This window comes from Prosopis cineraria, unplaced genomic scaffold, assembly GCF_029017545.1.
Source record: "Prosopis cineraria cultivar Desert tree isolate PC_DT_omini unplaced genomic scaffold, ASM2901754v1 PC12, whole genome shotgun sequence".
Classification (NCBI taxonomy): Eukaryota; Viridiplantae; Streptophyta; class Magnoliopsida; order Fabales; family Fabaceae; genus Prosopis; species Prosopis cineraria.
This window is the reverse complement of record NW_026555343.1, coordinates 34,185,158-34,206,347: the sequence shown is the minus strand read 5'-3', so window position 1 is coordinate 34,206,347 and position 21,190 is coordinate 34,185,158. Positions and strand designations below refer to the sequence as shown.

Sequence of the window (21,190 nt, the reverse complement as noted above, 5' to 3'; positions counted from 1 at the left end):
CCTTATATTTTTTAATGGAAGGAGTATAATATATGTTTTTTTCAAAAAAATATTTTTTATTATGATATTATATTAGTAATAAAATTGCAATATCATATTTGAGACTAATAGGCATACGTTTGTATAACCATTTACTACTCAGGGAAAGATAAAGAAAAATTAACATAAAAATTAACTGTATGTCTAATATTTACGTCTTCATATTACACACACACACACACACATATTTATTTATATTTATTTTACATCAATATCTCTTCTCTTCATATTTTTCCGATTTCTGTTTTCCCTTATCCTTGAACGTAGATGGGCTATAACTAACTTGGATTACACTTTCTTTTCGCCAGTAACTAACTTGGATGACCACTTGGGGTTTGTTTTAAGTGAAAAGAATAGTAATACAATCCTCTAAATTAATTTTGATATATAATAATTAGTTAAGAAATTAAGGATATCTATGTCGGTCCTTGAGTGTAATTGTCTCCCTATATTTGAATTGATGACATATTAAATTATAACATTTATTCTTAAAATAAGTGTGATTATGTTATAAATTAGATTAGAGTAGAGTATTATTAATTAACTGTAAAACCATTCAAGGTTTTATGGATGGTTTCCGTCCATTAACTACATGGAAAATGTAACATCCTAAAAATTTTAAGATTCAAATTTATTTAAAAAAATAAATAAAAATAAAATAAAATATCTATAATTAAATTAAAATTTAGAATAATTTAATAGAGGCCCAGAGTTTGAATTTTACTAAGCAAAAGTTTGGTTTTATTTGATTTTTAACTATAGAAAAAATTACCAAAGTTGACCCGGGCTTTTGTGCAATAATAAAAAATGTTGGGCCATTTCTTGTAATTTTCCCAAACTTTTAGATCAGCTTTTATAAGAGAAAAACCAACCAGAAACGCAGAAAAGAAAACAAGGAAAGAAAGGAAACACGTGAGAGAGAGAGAGAGAGGAAGAAGAAAGGAGAAAGAGAGGGAGTTAGGCTCGGATCTAGGAGTCTTTGCGACCGTTGCGAGCTCGGCTACACGATAGGTAAACTCCTTACTTCAATCCTCTTCTCTTTCTCTTGATTTTCTTCAATTTTTGGAAGAGGAATTTTTAGATTTTGATCCCAAAGGCTATATTCTTGTAAGCTTTTGTTTCTTTGGATCCTAGGGAGCATGTTTTGAGTTTCTATATAGTGATCTAATGTTTTGAGTGGATAATTGGATGAAAAGAGGTGTTTTGGGCACAAAATAAACCTTGAGAAATTGGGTTTTTGCTTTTCAATGGTTTAAGCTTATTGATTTAGTTATAATTTTGCTATTTGAGCCCAATAAGATTTAAATTAAGGTTTGGTTTTCATTATAAGGGCTAATAGTGAAAGTTGGTGACACTAAGTGAAGGTTCTTAATTGATAAAAAAATTATATAAATTGAAAATTAGCCTAGTGATGGCTAATAAATGGTTTTGGTGGTTAAGTGATACTATGTGAATGGTTGGTTTAATATATGGACCATTAGGGTGGATTATGACTCATAGACCCAAGTTGTGTGGTATGAGTTATAGTCTTCATTAATGCTATTTGTCATGATAAGTGATGTGGATCACTTATATGTTGTAGAAAATTGTTGGTGGAACTTATTGAGAAGTAAGGAACAAGCCGAGCCCTATTTTGTACAAGGGGAACCCTTTTGGTACCAAAGGGTTGAGGTAACAGGAGAATTTATATTTCTTATTACTTTGTTTTAGCTATTTTTGAATAAATATTACTAGTTATCATGCATTACATGTTTTAAAAGATTAAATGTGTTTTATAAGGGGTTATGGGGTACTACTTTGATTATAGTGCAAATATGTTTTCTAATTGTTTAATAACAATATTTTTATGGAAATGAGATTTATAAATATTATACTACTTTAGAGTGTTGAATGGTCAATACTCAGGAAAGGTAGACAAGAGTAAAAGGCATGATCTCGGTGGGAGTTCACCAATGAGAAGATGTGGATTTTTGATATTCTATGGCACACTGTCAGTACTCAGTGTTGTCTTACGTATTGTGGGCTCAGTGCACTAAAGTGGTTAGTGTATTGAGTGTTCGACATCTCTCAGTGGGGGAGGGAATCCAATATATGAAGTGTGAGGTTGAGTGCCTAGGCCAAGGTAGCCCTCACATGGAAAGTAAGTTGGGTTGACTCTGGGAGGGAGTTAGCTTCAACTGCTTAGGATTCACGTCGAAGGGGCATAGGAGGTTCGGTGGATTAGATCATACCTTAGATTATGTTTTGTGCCTGTGGAGGTACAAGTAGGTATAAGGTTTACCTGCGAGTTAAAGAGTACCAGGGGGCATTCTGTTGGTCATGAAAGGCCATACCGGCCTAGGTCATGCATTTATGCATTTTAAATGACTAAATTATATACTATGTTGAATTTATTATTCGTTTATTTGATTATGGCTTACTTTGTAATAATCAATGTAGATTTCATTGTTACTGAGACTGTGGTTGTCTCACCCCTTTCTTTTCAATATTTTAGGTCCAGGCGAAAGATCCAGTGGTGGACGGGGAAAGGAGCAAAGCTAGGGGTTTGCTTGTGATTTGTAAAGAACTGCAACCCCTTTCTTTTGAGCAAATATATTGTAATGTATTTAAGATTAGGTTGCCAGTAGGATATGATTATGTGTGTGTGTGTGTGAATATGTGTGGATTGTGTGCTTGTGTATGAATTTTTGTCTGTTTGCAGACTTGTGGCTAGGAAACTTGGTTATGGTGTGTGGTTTTGATGGATTTACTTAGTAGACCAAGTTTCTATTACAAGCAGATCTTTATTTTGATATATATGTGATTTATAAGCAAATGTAAAGTGGTTGCATTGCAAATGGTGTGCTATGGGCAAACATACAGCTTGGATAGAGAGAGTGGGTGCGTGGGCCCCACAAGGAGCTCTGAGCCAAGTGAAAATGTTTAGCATATGTATTTATATAAATACATGGTATTTGGATTGATTTGTGACCACTCTTGTATGATTTGTGCATTTTGGGGGTTTAGGGTCCATTTTGGGAAATGGCACCCGGGTGGTCAAATTTTGATGTATGGGGTTTTTCCATCATTTGAATGTTCTATCAGGTGTTTTTAATCTTATTTGACGTGTCCAAAGTGTTCCCACAGGTTTGTGACCATTAGGATGAGATTTGGACAATTTTGAAAATGGTTTTTACCAAAAAGCTGCACTTTTGCATCCGGGTGTCCAAATCTTAATCCGACTGTTGGATTTCTCTAAAATTTGGGTCACAAGTAAAACCTTTTATAAGCTTCGTGTGGGCTTTGAAATCACATCGATCGGATATCGGACGGAGAAACGACGCACTCCGGAATTTGGTCTGGAGGTGCTGTCATGACAGCATTAAGACAGCTACAGTAGTTATATTGTAACCTGCACAAAATTCAATCCGTCCGTTGGATCTTTTCAAAATTTGGTATGCTAATAGTATTCTTAAAAATGACATGTGGGCTTTGAAATCACTCCGATCAGAGGTCGGATGATGAAATGGTGCACTCCAGAAGTTGGTCCGGAAGTGCTGTCATGACAGCTTTTCATGCTGTCATGACAGCAAAATTGACTAAATTTGTAACATGTTCAATTTTTAATTTGATCGTTGGATCTTGTTGAAATTTGGTACACTTATAGTACCCTTTGAATGTGACTTGTGAGCTTTAAAATTTCTTCGATCGGAGATCGAAGGCGGAACGGCGCCTCCCAGAAGTTGAACCGGGAGGGCTGTCATGACAGCAATTTAATGCTGTCATGACAGCATATTTTTACCCTTCTTTTTTCTAACTTGCTTCCGTGCACTATAGGTAGAACCTATAATTTTTTTTTAAGGTTTTAAATGTTTACTTTGCAATCGTATATTTGTTTAGTGATTTAAATGGTTTGTTTCCTAAGTTAGTTTTAGGATTAACTCCTTAACCACACTTAGTTTATTTGACTTGTGTGATTTTTGGATAACACTCAGGGCAAGTGTTACAGAAAATGCCTTCTTTGAAAGGGAAATAATTTCAAAATCGATAATATATATTTAATTAAATATTAATTATTTTTAATTATATTTGAATATCGCCTACTTTGAATAAATTATAAATTATTCCAAATATCTTGTTTACATATGTAAAAAGGTTTTATTAATTAAATATTAATTTATTTTAGAAAATTTTTAGTTTAATTTTTATATTATCATTTAAAAATTTATCAACAATTAATTGTGCCAATAAATTAGTTAAAAATCATCATTACTTTATTTATACAGAGACCGACATTTAAATCCTTCTCAAAAAAATTTATCACAATAAAAATTCATCAATTTTGTATCAAATATTGTCTTATAGAAACACATTTTGTTATTAAAAGTTAAGCCTTATCTGATATTTTTTATTATTTTGTCTTACAAAATTTAACAAGTTATGGTTAAGTTTTTAACAATAATAATTACATGTTTTCACAAAATAATATTCCATACAAAACTGAAAAGCCATTATTATGATAAGTTCCCTTAAAAATATTTTAAATATTATAATATAATATTTACATTATGTTATATTATATTATAATAATTTGTGTGACATCAAATTAAAAAGGAGAATCACATCCAAAGATTTTTCAAAAAAATTATTTATAAATAAGGACCAATATAAAATTGTTTGTTGTTAAAATAGTAGTAATGACTTTTTTTTTTAAATGATGACTTGTTATTAATCTTTATTTGTAAGCACTATAACAGAATAAGCTAAATACGATGTCTTATATTTGACGGTTATAATTGTAAAACGACAAATAAAAAAGACGCTAAATACTTGACAGTTATTTAAAAACAAATATCAAGTATTTAGTATATATTTGACGATTATATTGACATAACCATCAAATATATATGCATCTTAGATTTAGTTTTTTTTATAAATATATTTGACGCTTGTTTACAAATAACTGTCAAGTAGTCAAGTATGTACTTGACAGTTATTTGTAAACAAACATCAAATATATGATTTAAATAAAAAAATAAAAAAAACTAATTACTTGATGCTTATTCATTAATAACCATCAAGTATATCTGTATTTTATTTGATAGTTATTTAATAACAAGTGTCAAGTAAGGAATACTTGATGGTTATTATAAAATAACCATCAAGTATTTTTTTTTTAAATTTACTCTCTATAACCTTTCATTTTCACATTTTTACAACTTAAATATTTTCAAAAATACACCCAAAATGATTTTTTCATCATTGAAATTACCTAAAAACACATATTTAGACTCGATTCTTCTTGAGTTTTGCTCGTGGGTTTTATTTTTTGGAGTTAGTATGTTGTTCGTTCATCTAAATCTGCATTTCGAGCGTTTTGGGTTCATTCTCTATCCTTCATATGTAAGTTTAATTTCTCCTTCATCTGTTTAATTTGTTTTTAGGTTTAATATTTAGGATAAATTTAACTTAAAATTCCCCTACTTGCTTTTCAATAGTGCAAAATGTGAGTTGTCTTCTCTTTTCCTTCCCCTACCCTTCTTCTTCATCCTCGTGCTTTGCCTCTCTTAAGTAAGTTGGCTTATCTTTCTTCCTTGTGATATTATTGTCAATTGATTGTAATTAGGGAGTTGATTAGAATTAGCGATTGGAATATGAATTTTTTGTTCATTAGAACTATGATTTGTGATTGAATATATATAGACTTTGGTTTTTTATTCTTTGTTAGTTATGAAATTAAATTTAAGATTATATGAAAATTAATTTACTGTTGGGTATTATATGAATTTGTTGAAAATTTACTTCCCTTATTGTGGTAATGGTAATAATTTTGTTGTTGGATAACTTAATTAGATATGATTAAGTTATATTAAATTTTTAGGATAAAATTTTTGTATTGATTGTTGCTGTGGATAATTTGATTGGGTATAAGTATTATATGAGAACTTGTGAATGATGAAATTTTTGAATAAAGAGAGGGTTTAAAACCTGAAAAACTCTCTTTTTTAAGCTATTATGCTATCGAATTTTTTAGGATAAAATTTTTATATCAATTATTGTTGGATAACTTGATTGATTATAATTAAGTTATATGAGAATTTGAATGATGGAACTTTTTGTTTAAATTGATTAATTGTGTTCTTTTTATTTAATTGACTAATGTTTGAATTAATTGTATGAATTTTGTTTAAGTTGATTAATTGTGTTATTTTTATTTAAGTTGATTAATGTTTGAATTAATTGTGTGAATTTTATTTAAGTTAATTAATGTTTCATTTAATTGTCTTCCTTTACAAATAAATGGCTTCTGATAGTGAGTCTATTAATACCCCTTCATCAATTTTAGTTACAAATTCGATTAAGGTTCCAAGTATACAAAAAAAGCTAGAGCAGGAGTACAATAATATTCAACAGGGTCTAATGATAATGGAAGAGGTGATAAAGACAAGAGCTGCAGGAAAAAAATTGATGTGCAATGGAACATGAAAGGGCAAGCAATTAAATCCTCAAAATTCATAAGTTATATTAGGGTGGTGGCAAAAACTACTATGCCTATCACAGTAAAATCATGGTGCAAAGTAGATGAGGCCACGAAGGCTCTTGTTTGGGGTACTATAGCGGTAAATTACACTTTACTAAGTATATTATAGTATAAACTATTTTTAAAATTAATACATTTGATATGTTATTTATTTTATTTTATAGTCAGGATTTGACATTGATGAGTGCAAGCAAAATTTTGTCCTACAAAAGGCTGGAAGGGCGCTACGGTCTTTCAAATATTTCATCACACAAAGATATTTGAAAGATCCTGATGCTAAATTTGTACCTCGAGTTCCTCCTTTATAACAGCCTTTTGTAAAACAAGAAGCCTGTTTGAAGTTGTCCGGGATGAAATTTTAAATGAAATTCTCGAGCAAAAAATGGCCAATACTAATCTGATGAGCTTCTATATGAGGTATTTCTTCTATAATGCTCAGTTAATTACTTAAATTATATATATGTGTGTGTGCATGAGCGTGTATTAACTTGGTTATTTTTTTCACCTAACCACCTTTATACCTCATTTATGGTTCCTAGTGGCCTTGAGTCGAGATTCAAGCTGATTAATTTCCACAATGTCTCTGCCTATAATGGAATTATAAAGGAAGCTCTTGAAAATTAAGCAAGGCAGCTTTTGGATCAATTCAAAGATAGAGGAGCAGGTAATGATACTTTATTTCTTGCTTCTTATTGCCAAGGGTGAGCCACTTTCTAGCTATTTTTGGTACAAGTAAATATTTTTTATATTTACGTATTTGATAACACTTATTATTTTTTATTAAGAGGTACTGGATGCTTATTATGGTTAACTCTGTTGCTCTAAAAATTTGATATCTCGATCCTCTTAATGGAGAACTAAGCAACAAATAGGCCAGATATGTTAGAACTTTTTAATAAATAAGTTAAATTTTTATCAATTGTTATTTTAATATCCATATATATTGAATTTTTGAAATTTATTTTTTACTTCCTTCTCAAAGCTATGGTCTTGTATTCTACTGCAACCAACACGACCTTATCCCCCAGCTTAAGGGCATTGAACTCTTGTGAGACATGGGTCATAGTTAAGGTAAACCTAATGGGCTGAGTTTTTAATCAACAAATTGTGATCTTTTAACTATTATTTTATTAATATGTGATTTTTTTTTCACGGTGTCCACTCCAATCAGATCAGAGCAATGACTGTGGCTATTACTTGATGAGATTCCTGAAGAACATTATCACACATGTCCTTACCACATTACATAACAAGGTATATATTAAATGTAATGACACTTAAATTATAAATTTTAACAACTTTTGTTAAATAGTTATTAACTTGAATTTGTTGTAACTCTTTGCACACAGTATTTTTAGGATGCCTACTGTGTTCGGTATGTAGCTGCAAATATAGAGAAAACCTTGAAGAGGTAACTCAGGCCATGTTTAACATGTGGATAGCAGCAATGATTAAGCCCAATTAGTTTTGGCATACATATATATATATATATATATATTTTTTTTTTTTTGCCAATTTTATGTCAGAGGCAAGTTAGTTTGGAAATTTTAACTTATAAAGTAGGCAAAGTTATAGATTTTTTATGGCATCAGGTTTAGGGTATAGGTAGATATAGAAAATTAAAGATATTTAAATTGTAATTTTAATATAAATAATGATTCAATTATTTTTTATTGTCAACTGACAGGTATATATATTTAATTACTTTGTATTTGCAAGCAGCCCTCAATTTTTAAAAAAATACATCATAAATACTTAACGATTATTTAGAAAGAAATGTCAAGCATAAGTTTACTTGACAATTATTTTAAAATAATCATCAAGTATGTATACTTATTTGATGGTTATTATGAAATAACTGTCAAGTATTTGGAATATGTAATAAAGAATTTGCCAAAATATATTCGACAATTTTTTTATTATAATCATCAAATAAGTATGCATACTTGACGGTTATTTAAAGTACTTGACTATTCTTTCTAAATAACCATCAAGTATATTCTTGCAATACACCTGTATTGCTAATATTTAAGTGATTACTTGACGGTTATCTTAAAATAATTGTCAAGTAATCTTTAAAATGTTTGATGATTTTTAACCGTTAAATTAATATATGGCGTCTCATTACTTGACAGTTAAAAACTATCAAATAATTTTTAAAATAACCATCTAATAAAGGGATATATTGTAATAGCGAAGGTCTTTGGATGCAATTCTCTTAAAAGCTATCAAATCCAACGTAAAATAGGGAATCAATCACATTAACAAAGGATTTCATACTAGGAAAATTAACTTAAAAACATTTTATATTTTGATGAGAAAAATTAAATCAATCAGTCATATTAAAATTAATATTCTGAAACCAATTTCTAAATTTGTTGGGTCCCATTTTTAAGGAATATATATTGTTTGCAATTGGTACGAAAAACTTGAAATATTGAGTACGCAATCTATAATTTAATACATGATGATTGAATGAGCAGTCTTGTTAATTGAGTCATATTATGTGAGATTCTAGTAATCTAATGATATTTAACATTAATTTAAAATGTTGAATCTATCAAATTAAATTTTGAGCATCCAATTTAATATGTGTCCCAAAAATTCCATTTTAATTAGTACATCAGTAAATTGCTAAATTAAATCAATCAGCGATGTGTGACTTAGAATTTTTTTAATAAAAAAAAAACATGTCACATTATGTCAATTAAAAATTAATAAATTTATCTATCCATTATATATATGATTTGAAAATTGAAGTTGAGATTTTCTCAAATCAATAATAAATATTTTGAACACGATGCGACGATTTTCTTTTTCTTTTTTTATTTTTTACTTGTATCTAAAAAGCGTGATGATTAAATTCCATTATAGTTAAATTAGAAATTAGAAATTATCCACTACACATAATAATTGTAAATCAATCACACTAAAGAAGGAATCGGTATTAAAAAAAAAAAAAAAGTTGATCTAAAGACATATTTATACCATTAAATAACATAACTTTAATTTAATATTTAATGTGTCTTCTCATTCACCATTGCTACAATTCTATAGCTAGGACGATAAACGACTCAAGATGTAGTACGTTGAACAACAAGTTCTCATTCTTTCTCTTCTTTTCTTTTCTTTTTCACGTTTTTATATAATTTTAATTTTAAATTTGCATGTGGAAGGGACGTAACTGAATCGGTTATGCATCTCACTGCTCACTCCATGAGCAACAACAACGCCATAAATAGCGAAAGAAACTATCCGCAAAGGAAGTTGGCGATCCAATCAACAAACAAAGAAGCAGTGAAAGTGCAACGAAGCAGTGTGATCAGTGGAAGATAATGGCGAGTTCAAGTTCAAGTGCAAGTGCAAGTACAAGTTCAAGTGCAAGCGCAAGTGCAAGCGAAGAAATAGTGTATGTGGAGCAGTGTAAGGGAATCTTTGGCCTCGACAAGTTCGTTCTTAGAGAAGTTGGTGGACATTCGGCTGAAGTATGTAATCGATTTCTTCTGATTCTTTTATATATTTTCGATTTGTTTCTTTTACTGCATTTTCTCTTCTGATTCCATCATATATTTTCAGTTTGTTTCTTGGAATGTCACTGCATTATTTTTCTTCTGATGATGATGATGATCATTCCATTTTCGATTTGTTTCTTGGAACTTCTTACCGTATTTTTCTTCTCAGATTAATTCTATTTTCAACTTGTTTCTTGGATATTCAATTTGTTTTTCTTTAAATGTACCTGTCACAGGTGTATCTGTATGGAGCGCAAGTTTTATCTTGGAAGAATCATCATGGGAAAGAAATGCTCTTTCTGAGTAAGAAGGTACGACATGTTATCTTTTATGCATCAGCATAATATATATCTATATATATATATATATATATTCATGAACACTGTTTGATCAATCTCACAAAACAATGCTATAACAATGCTGTTTGAAAGATTGATTCTTTTGTACTGTATTTATTATAAACTGAATCATTATTGCAGGCTGAGTTCAAGCCTTCAAAACCTATACGTGGTGGTATACAAATGTGTTTTCCTGAGGTATGTGTGTGTGTATAATCTTCATCTTCCATGTATTTATTTCCTTCGATTATTTCCTGATCCTAAAACACTACTTACCCTGTCGTCCCTCATATGCACAGTTCACGTTTCGAAACGTTGAACGCTATGGATTTGCTAGGACCAGGTTTTGGACTGTGGACCCTTCTCCCCCACCACTTCCAAATGAGAGAACTCGTAGAGCTTTCATTGATTTGATTCTTAAGTATTCTGATGAAGATCGATTTGTTTTCCCTCACAAGTATTATAACAACAACTTTCAATACTTGCAACTGTTTCTTTTTCATTTTCTGTTCCAACAGCCAAAAAGTTTATATAATTTTCTGTTTCTTTTTTCTTTTTTTTTCTTTTTCTTTTTTTTTTTTTTTTGCAGATACGAGTATCGTCTTAGGGTATCTCTGGCACCTGAGGGAAACTTGACATTGATATCTCGTATTCGAAATATTAATCGAGATGGGAAACCTTTCACTTTCTCGTTCGCTTATAATTCACATTTTCTTGTCCCTGATATAGGGTACGTTTTCTTACAATGCACATTTAATATACTTAGTCGTCAGCATGTGAAAATTTGTTAATCATCATCTTCTCTGGCCTAATGTGTCGAATTGTAACTAGTTCACATGGTCAACTTTTTTCTGTCATTTGGTTGCTGTTATTTAGGGAAGTGCGTATAGAAGGGTTTGAAACATACGATTATCTGGACAACTTAAAGAACAAAGAGCGATTTACTGAACAAGGGGATTCATTAACCTTTGAGGAAGAGGCTAGTAGTTGTTATTCTCAAATTAGTTTCAATTTTCATGATTCTTTAATTTCTTTTTTTTTTTTTTCAGGGTATGTTACAACAATGACTATCAATCTTACATCAGTTCATTTCTTGATAATAAAGATTGACAGGGTATACCTAAATACTTCAAACAAAATTGCTATCATAGACCATGGAAGGAAGAAAACATACGTATTGCGCAAAGATGGACTTCCTGATGCTGGTATAGGATTAATTATTTCCGAAGCTATGTGTTTGAATTGTTCATATTCTGTGGTCTAGTGTAAAAGTTGTATACTGATCTATATAATATATGATGCTGCATTTATAAAATTTTCAGTGGTTAATACTAGTTTCATTTTCTTCTACAGGGGTATGGAATCCATGGGAGAAGAAAGCCAAGGCAATACTGGGGAAGGATGAGTATCTACAGATGGTGAATGTCCAGCCGGCCCGTGTAGAGAAAGGAACTACTATAAAGCCTGGTGAAGAATGGAAAGGGAAGCTGGACATATCTTTATCTCTTTCCAGTTATAACAGTGGTCAACTTGATCCACAAAGAGTATTGCAGGGTGCTGCTGCTGCTTCTAAGGCTGGTGCAAGTGGGGCAAGTTCTAGTCCTTCTGATCCAAAGAAAGCATTGCAGGGTGGGGCAAGTTCTAGTTCTCCTGATCCAAAAAAAGCATTGCAGAGTGTTGTTGGTTCTACTTCTGCTTCAGGGGGGGTGCAAGTAGGGCAAGTTCTAGTTCTCCTGATCCAAAAAAAGCATTGCAGATTGGTGGTGGTTCTACTTCTGCTTCTAGGGGTGGTGCAAGTAGGGCAAGTTCTAGTCCTCCTGATCCGAAAAAAGCATTGCAGATTGGTGGTGGTTCTGCTTCTGCTTCTAGGGGTGGTGCAAGTAGGGCAAGTTCTAGTTCTCCTGATCCAAAAAAAGCATTGCAGATTGGTGGTGGTTCTGCTTCTGCTTCTAGGGGTGGTGCAAGTAGGGCAAGTTCTAGTTCTCCTGATCCAAAAAAAGCATTGCAGAGTGGTGCTGGTTCTACTTCTGCTTCTAGAGGTGGTGCAAGTAGGGCAAGTTCTAGTTCTCCTGATCCAAAAAAAGCATTGCAGAGTGGTGCTGGTTCTCCTTCTGCTTCTAAGTGGTGCAAGTGCAAGTTCTAGTTCTCCTGATCCAAAAAAAGCATTGCAGGGTGGTGCTGGTTCTCCTTCTGATTCTATGGGTGGTGCATGTTCTAGTTCTCCTGATCCAAAAAAAGCATCGCAGGGTGGTGCTGGTTCTCCTTCTGCCTCTAAGGGTGGTGCAAGTTCTAGTTCTCCTGATCCTAAAAAAGCATTGCAGGGGGGTACAAGTAGGTCAAGTTCTAGTTCTCCTGATCCAAAACAAGCATTGGAGGGTGGTGCAAGTAGGGCAAGTTCTAGTTCCCCTGATCCAAAAAAGGCAAAGCAAGGTAGTGCTGGTTCTACTTCTGCTCCTAAGGGTAGGGCAAGTTCTAGTTCTCCTGATCCTAAAAAGCATTACAAGGTGGTGCTGGTTCTACTTCTGCTTCCAAAGGTGGTGCAAGTGGGGCAAGTTCTAGTTCTTAATACTTGTAACTCAGGTTTGATAGAAAGTGAGTTTTGTGTATTCACCTGTCAAAATTATATACATAATGTTAACTTGAAGATTGCAAACTACATTGGCAGATGGCAATTTGTTTTTTCCTGTTTCTAGGCCAACTTTGACATTGTCTATATGTGTTTCTTGCAGGAAATATTTTGGCTTGATGGATGGCAGACTCAGTATTGGCAAAGCTGTGAATATGGATTAAGAGAGGGAGTTGATACTTAGAGATTTGCAGGACTTTTTGCTCTAGGAGAATTGAAAAGAGGCATTTGTCTGTACAACTTAATGTTCTTAGAAATATTGCATACTGGATTGGTTTGTGTTTCCCTTTTCCTTCAACTGACATCAATGTCCTTAGAAATATTGTACTTCTTTAGTTTGTAAAACATATGTACAAAACCCTTGTATAACAGCTTTCATCAATTTACTCGAGAACAGCTGTTATATAATCATATCTCTGTCCCAAGTCTTGAACTTTGAATGTTTCAATTTGATGTGAATATAAGCATAAAGGCTTGATGCGTGCTTCTTTGTTGATACTGAGATCTCACCATCCATGATGAATATGCAAATATTTGTATTTTTCCACACAAAAATGTTTATATTTTTTCATATTGTGCGGCTGATGCAAATATGGAGAGACGTTTTCAGATGGCAATGGCTTTGTTATTGACCTGTCATGGGAGACAAGCTTCCTTGTCCATGCTCTGTCCTTTGTAATTTAGAGATCATCTGATAGGGTATTTTCTGTACAAAACATGGATTACAAGTGTCCACTCCAAGTCCATTGTAGGCCCCACCTTCAAATTTTTCACTTTTCAAACTTAGCATATGTCGGTCCACAACCTTAGAACCTCTCAATGGACATGTCATCTTATCTGATAAATAGATGGGTAGTTTCAGAAACAGAGAGAGAGAGAAATACACCCTTGTTCAAATTTAACTTTATTCTTCATTCCTCCTGCCTTAAGCTTAGCTGATACTCTTAACCAACTCAACACAAGTTGAGATTATCTTTTGGCCTTTCTGAATTGCTTGATTCAGAAACAAAGAGCAGTTCATTTCATCGTCCCAAGATTTCAATTTTATGCTGATGGTATGAATAATTATTACCCAGAGGGCATTGTAGATTAACACAGATATTCTTGTCAGTTAAAAAGAGAAGCAAAAATCAAGTTAACCTGAAACCAGAAGAAGCTATTCCTGAAAGCCTATGGGTTGGTTGTTGACAATCAAATGGTGTATTTGCAAATATCACTGTCTGACACGAAGCAGGTCTGCAATCAGTGTGAGACACAAAGAAAGTTGCCTCTGTACTACTGTTGGCAATCCAAACATGAACAGTTAAACTGGAAATTTTATCATGTTTGTTCAAGCTTTAGAAGGTTGGAAACATGGTATTATTTGGATAATTTAAAGAATAAATTTAAATTGTTAAAATTATTTTTTTGAAAGCTTCTGGGATTGGCTATTGACATTACTTTAATAATTTTAATAATTTAAATTTATAAAATCTAAATATAACTCACATAACTATTTAAAACTACGTATTATATAACACACATCATTTAATTTTAATCTGAAAAATCTATATACTTTATTTATAAAATAAAAATTTATATACTTAACATCGTATACTTAAGAATTTGTTTTCATCAAAATCAAGATATATGAATTTTTTTATACATTATTTATTCCACATATTAATATGATTAATACTTTATAATTTAAATTTATAAATTCTTGTTATTAGTATTATTAATATTTTAAAATCTAGTTGCTCTAATTTAATTGGATAAAAATATATTAAGCATATAAGACTTAATACTAAAGTCTTCTCCTTTTAATTTTGCTAAAAATCTTTTGATGTTTCTAAAAAAACATAACATACTTTAACTTATTCTATTAAATACTATTTATAAGTCATTTTCAATACTTTTCATTAAAATCAAGAAAAAATATCAACTCAAATAAAAATTAGTAAAAAAAATTCTTAAATTCTTAAAAAATTTACTACTTTATTTTTTTAATAAAATCCATAAAATATCTAAATATCTAAAAAACCACTTAATTTTTTAAATTTAAACAAACGAGGCTAAAGCTCTATAGCTATTACCCACAATGTTATGTTATTACCTCAAGATTTTTCTTTGAAACTCGACTCAAGTTTTCATGTACTTTTTTTTTTTTTAACAAAAAGTTTTCATGTACTTGATAATATTATCCTTGTTAACCAAATCATGACTATGTCCCCAGTTTAGCCTCATATGTTCCAATCTGATGTAATCAAGTCATCATCACTTCCTTCTGTCCATTAACATTTCATCATCAGATTCAAATAATTGATAAATGCTTCTTTTTTGCTACAAAAATCTCACCATCCATGATGAATGGATGAGAACAGATCTTTCAGAAAACTAGATTTAAGACTGTTAGTATTTGTCATTAGTTCAAAAAATCATGTTTTCTGAATAACCCAAAATCATGTTCTGCTGATAACAAAGCCATAAACTGATGAAGTTTAATTTTTATGTATGTTTCAAAGTGTGTGGATGATGCAGATATGAAATATGCAGACATGGGAGTAAGCACCGAGTAGTAGTTTTCTGGATAGGTTTGTTATTGACGTCTCATAGGAGACAAGCTTCCTTGTCCATATCCTTAGCCCTTTGCAATTTAGAAATCAACTGATAGATCGGTTAGTTTCTGTACATGCTGGAACTTCAGGGATGCATTGAAAGTATCCCCTGCAAGTCCATTCAGGGCCCCACCTTCAAATTCGCATTTTTTCAAAGCTAGCACATGTAGGGCCCATAAGACCTTGTCCTTAGAACCTCTCAATGGGCATGCCATTCTATCTGATAAGTGGACTGGTAGATTCAAAAACACACACACAGAATATATGCACCCCATCTTCCAATCTAATTTTTCATTCTGATCTATTTAGGAGGGATTTTGATGCGCTGAATGTCCCAAATCTTCTCACCCAGTGAGTATTGCACATGACACTATAAAGATTGTTAATTCAATCAAATGAGAGTATACAACCCATCTTCCGATCGAACATTGTTCAGCCTATTTAGGAGGAATACAGATTTAGTGGTTGTTAGCTTATAGTTAGACCCAAGCTTGTTTATAAGTTGTTTTACATGAATAGGCTCGATGTGAGTAATTAGAGTCTCTTAAACTCCTCACCCCCACGGAAGAGTTGAGATTACCATGTTAAAATTTGATATAAATATGAATTGGATTTTAATTATACCATTGTTTGGCTTTACATAGTTTTCTCTTGTTTGGTTAATTCGTTCCATTTCACTGTCAAAAAGGTCTTGAGATTTCTGTTTTAAGCTGATCAAAAGAATAATGATCAGAACAGGAAAAACCTTAGAATTGGCCATAGTGGACATTCAGAGATTATTTGGGTGCCTGGTTTTCCGATTGGCTGTCTTAGAATGTTTTCAGAGGACAAACGTTATGCTTAGGCTTTGATCTGTTTGTTCTCTTTTCCTTTTCCTTTTTCTTTCTTTCAAGCTTTTGCTTGCCTTTGTACCCCAAAAAAAAAAAGGACAGGAAAAACCTTAGAATGGGATGAGTTGGAAGCAAGTTAGCCTGAAACCACAAGAAGCAATTCCTGAAAGCTTCTGGGTTGGCTATTGACAATACATTGATGTATTTACAAATATCACTGTCTGTCACAAAGTAGGTATATATATATATATATCAGTTGTAAGAGAGAGAGAAAGCTGACAATATGTTTGATGTTATATGCCTCTGCACTGCTGGTAATCCAAACATAAGCAGCAGATTTTATTAGTAAAGGCTTCTTCTTCTTCTTTTCTTCATCATCATCATCAAACATGAGTCTGCTTCTCTTCAACAACTATGAGGACTCGGAAGATTCCGATGAAGCATCACTGTGGTTAGCATTAGAAGACAGTACAAAGACTCCCCAGAATGGCTGTTGCTTCCTCTTCTGATGGCTGTCCACAACCTCAGTTTCTGTTCTTCTAAGCATCTCCCACATCACTTGAACATCTTGATACCCACATGTCTGTACATCATCTTGAAGCTTCAGCAGCCCATCCCCTGCAATCAAAAACAGGGGAAAAAAAATCCAATGTTCAATCACTTTGTACAGTGACCAAACCCAACAAACCTGGCTCTGGTGTCACAAGTCATTCATTGGGCTGTGTGTGGTGGGGAAGCCACTTTTGAGGCCATTATGTGTGGGTATGAGGAAAAAGTATTGGTGCTTATAAAATAGACTTTGAAGTTACAAGACTAAAGTAACAGACAAGGGCATAAAGTTGCACTGAAAAAGATGTCGATCCTATCTAGACTCTTCTTCTCCTTCGGTGGCAGAATAAGATCATAGGTTAGGTTAGGTTAGTTACCACTTACAAAGTTTTAAAAAGATTCATTCATTCATGGTTAAGAAAAACATCAATTTCTCAATCTCTCAGTGTGAGTGTTTGTGTGGTGATGTGAAAAAGTAGGAATAATAGCTGAAGATTTATGCAGTTATTTAAAAGACAGAATAAAAGTGCTTCCTTTTGCCTTGAAGTGACCTGCTTAACGTAAAGCAATTTACGGACGAACAGACGCACCCACCGAAACCAAAAAAAGAAATATGGTTGAATTGTCCGTACACGCGTCTGTTTCCATGAACCAACACGCTTTCAGAAGAATGTGCAGAAGAAAGTTGCAGACAAATCTAAGACATGAATCTGAGGGAAAGAGAGAGAGACACAGAGAGGGAATTGAAGCGTACCATTGGGGCGAGCTTGCTTGAGGCGAGAAGAGAGAGCAAGCCAGACACGGCGAACAGGAAAAATCATCTTGTGCCAGAAATCCATTAACTTGTCTTTGACCTTGGGGATCTTCTTCTTCCTGGTCTTCCTTCTCAGCCTGAGTGGCACTGAGATTCTTCGTAATCCTGCCAGGCTTATTGAAGATGAAGACGAACAGCCCTTGTAGTTCATAAATTTCAACACTGCTTGTCTGCAACCATCAGAATCACCATGCCCTTCCTTCAAAGCTCAAAGTTCCTCTGAGACCACAGACACACGCGCGCGCGCGCACACATAGAGAGAGGGAGGGAGGGAGGCACTTGAAGTTTGTTTGCTTGGGGGTTGAATGGCAAGGGACCTGTGGACGGAGGCTTGTGAGATATAAAAGCAGAAGTCAGGTCACCGACACGTGAGGTTAATATTAATTATTGCTATATATTATTGCTACCCATATTTGTTTTTATTTGATTTCAACCTATTATTACCATTTTTTACTTGTTTAACCTCAATGTTTAATAGGTAAACAACATATTTTTTAAAAATTAAAAAATATTTCATCTGTTTAAAAGTATAAAATATTTTTTAAAAAATTAAATATTTAAAAATATAAATATTTTTAATGTTTTAAAGTGTAATTATTGTATTTTTTAAAAGCCTTTAATAAATAAATTATTTTATATTTATTTAAACAAAATATTTTATTAAATAAGAATAAATATAAAAATGATATAGAAGATAGTAATTATTTTATTAAAAATAAAATTAATTAAAAATATTTATATTTTAAATGGAGAAAATAACACATGTTAAAAAAATACTTTGATTATATAGTATTAAACATGTAAATAGTGTTGCTTATCTCAATATTTTGCTAGAATAATACGAAATATTGCAGCCCGATATTTTAATTAAATTATATTCTCAATAATTTATTTAATTATCTTTAAGATTACATATTTTTCATACTTTATTTAATAAGGTATTTTCATTAAAAATATTATTAACTATACTCCTGATTGAGAATATTTAAATAAAAAATTATTTATCATACTTTAAAAATTTAAAATTTTATATTTTTTAACATGATACTTCAATAAAAATGACTTGTAATATTCAGGGAGGTAGTATTATTTGACCTATATGCTATTATTTTGTCACAACGTTCTGGTAGCTAATTTTATTCCTTCAGTTGATAATTTAAGGTCTAATAACGTTTTCTTTTTTTTGGGTATATAAGCTTCTTGCTCATTTGAACCTTAACCTTGCTTTAAAAAATAAAATAAAATAGCAAAAAAATAAAATATTTTCGTTCAGGTAAAACGATCATTGTAGCTGAAATATAACTTTAAAATTTATGTCTTTAAAATCTAATCAATATCAGAAAATTTATAAATTATATGAAGTTGTATTTCTCATAAATTATGAATCATATGAATTCTCTGTGTAATTGATTATAACTTTTATAATAAAAAAGAACTAGCAATAATTTATGTGGGAAGATTTTTCAAATATTATTCTATTACAAAATATAAAGGTCGAGGATACTATCTTACTTTATCTTTTTATCCCATATAGATTTTACTTTATAAGAATATATTTAAGATTGAGAAGTGATATTTCCATTAATTGTAATTACTATAGCTTAATTACCAATATTTTTAAATTCAATATAAAATATTAGTTCCTTTGATGTGACTGCAAACCGGAAAATAATTTAAAAAAAAAAAGTGGGCACCAACTACTACCCTTCATTTTCATTGTCTTGTCCTTATATTCTTTAATATACTATTTTTAATATATAAGTATATATTCCCATAGGTGAAACAAACACGTGGTTTAAAATGTCTCGCTTGTTTTAAATTAGAATTTGATTAATTAGAAACACAATCATCCGTCTTTATATTTTATTAAATTTTACATTTAATTTTATAATTTTTTTCAATGTATATAATTTGAGTAAGATTAGATGAGATTTTTTTTGTTTAAGTTCCTATGATTTTAATCTTTTTAATCCTCATAAAAAATGAAAACATTAAAAAAATTACAATAAATAAAAATAAAATTTTATAAAATTATATGAATCAATAATTTTTTTCTTTTGATCATTATATACTAAAAGTATCAAGCATCAATCAACTATATATTAGCCGTAGTATTTTCTCCTAGTTAATATTAGTAAAAAAAGTATAAGTACTTATTATTTGCAAAAAAAAAATCATTTTAACCCCTCCATACACATTTATTAACCTGATTTTTATGTATGTGAATTTATAAATTTCTTTCCCCTCGTCAGAAATTAGAATTAAAGATAAAAAACATATATTTTCATAAAGAAAGATTTTTTTGATATGTAAATTATTGTTAAAAGTTATTTACATTTGGATAAGGGGAGTATAATGTAGAAAAAATAAGTTGCAATTTTTTATAATTTAATTATATATATCAATACATATTAATTTTTTTCAAGGGTTAAAAGGCCATTTGGCCTATAAACTATAAATTTAGAACATTTGAGACTTAAACTTATTTTTTGTGTAACTTTTTTTTTTAACTTTGAAAATTCTCAATGTTAATTGACTAAAAATATAGAAAATAATCAAAAATATTAAGACAGGATCAAAAAATTACATAAAAGAATAAAAAATTAACATTTTTATAATTTTTGAGATCTTTTTTGTCATTTATTAATGCTAAGATGACCTGTTTTCAAAATTAAAGAAGAACGTTATCCAATAAAAATAAAAAAATTAAGTTTCGGATATTCTTAGTCATTTAATTTGAAGGTCAAATTGACATTTAATCTTTTTTTTCAATGTCATTGAACAACAGTGATCATTTCTGACGTTGATCAGGAGAAGCACTAACACTGATTTGTTCAATTATTTTTTAGGCAACTTGTTAATTAATTCTAATTAAATAATGTTAAGTAATAGTGTGAAGATGAATTTGTTGAAAAGTGATAACCTAAAAAAATACTAGTAAGTGATAATATAAAAAATATCCCTACCTCATGACTAGAAACATAGGCAATGATTATCTGAAGTGATAAACAAGAAGAAAAAAAAAACTTAATTAATTAGTGTGAGGATCTGATTTGTTGAAATGTAATGAAACAGATTAAAAAGTAATGATGAGCTTGATGAATTTTCTATGTGACTAAATAATATAATTAATCAAGGATTGGTCCACGTGGTGCATTAGGGTAGGACATGGAACATTCAACGTAGCTAGGTAGGTCGTAGGTTTATTTTGTGAAACACATCTCTGAATTCCGAAGTGAAGACTGAAGAAGACGTCTTCTATTTTAATTTTTGAAGTTTTGTATCCTATAACTCTGACATTTGTAATCTCATTTAATTAACATTCCTAATTTTCAAACCTAACCCTAACGTCTTCAAATTTTTCT

The 21,190-nt window shown here is 31.0% G+C and overlaps 2 protein-coding genes across 2 annotated transcripts; one reads left to right on the top strand and one right to left on the bottom strand.

The window, feature by feature from the left end:
* Positions 1–9,845: 9,845 nt before the first annotated feature.
* On the top strand, positions 9,846–13,606 carry LOC129289273 (uncharacterized). The gene is made up of 9 exons (XM_054926052.1): positions 9,846–10,044; positions 10,308–10,382; positions 10,551–10,607; positions 10,709–10,866; positions 10,999–11,139; positions 11,286–11,388; positions 11,515–11,614; positions 11,763–12,989; positions 13,139–13,606. Exons 1-9 carry the CDS (start codon positions 9,895–9,897, stop codon positions 13,153–13,155), a joined length of 2,028 nt encoding a protein of 675 aa, XP_054782027.1. The 5' UTR covers positions 9,846–9,894; the 3' UTR covers positions 13,156–13,606.
* A 2,981-nt stretch (positions 13,607–16,587) lies between these two features.
* On the bottom strand, positions 16,588–18,144 carry LOC129288707 (uncharacterized). The gene is made up of 2 exons (XM_054925432.1): positions 17,766–18,144; positions 16,588–17,080 (listed from the first exon to the last, which is right to left on the bottom strand). The coding sequence occupies exons 1-2, from the start codon at positions 17,974–17,976 to the stop codon at positions 16,875–16,877; spliced, it is 417 nt and encodes a 138-aa protein (XP_054781407.1). The 5' UTR covers positions 17,977–18,144; the 3' UTR covers positions 16,588–16,874.
* Positions 18,145–21,190: the final 3,046 nt, after the last annotated feature.

Bases quoted from the DNA above. Each gene is read 5' to 3' on its own strand.
- LOC129289273 (XM_054926052.1), top strand. From the start codon at position 9,895: ATGGCGAGTTCAAGTTCAAGTGCAAGTGCAAGTACAAGTTCAAGTGCA. The intron at 10,045-10,307 runs GTATGTAATCGA...TACCTGTCACAG, and splicing joins TTGGTGGACATTCGGCTGAA to GTGTATCTGTATGGAGCGCA. The intron at 11,389-11,514 runs GCTAGTAGTTGT...TTGATAATAAAG, and splicing joins CATTAACCTTTGAGGAAGAG to ATTGACAGGGTATACCTAAA.
- LOC129288707 (XM_054925432.1), bottom strand. From the start codon at position 17,976: ATGAACTACAAGGGCTGTTCGTCTTCATCTTCAATAAGCCTGGCAGGA. The intron at 17,081-17,765 runs GTACGCTTCAAT...TTTTGATTGCAG, and splicing joins CAAGCAAGCTCGCCCCAATG to GGGATGGGCTGCTGAAGCTT.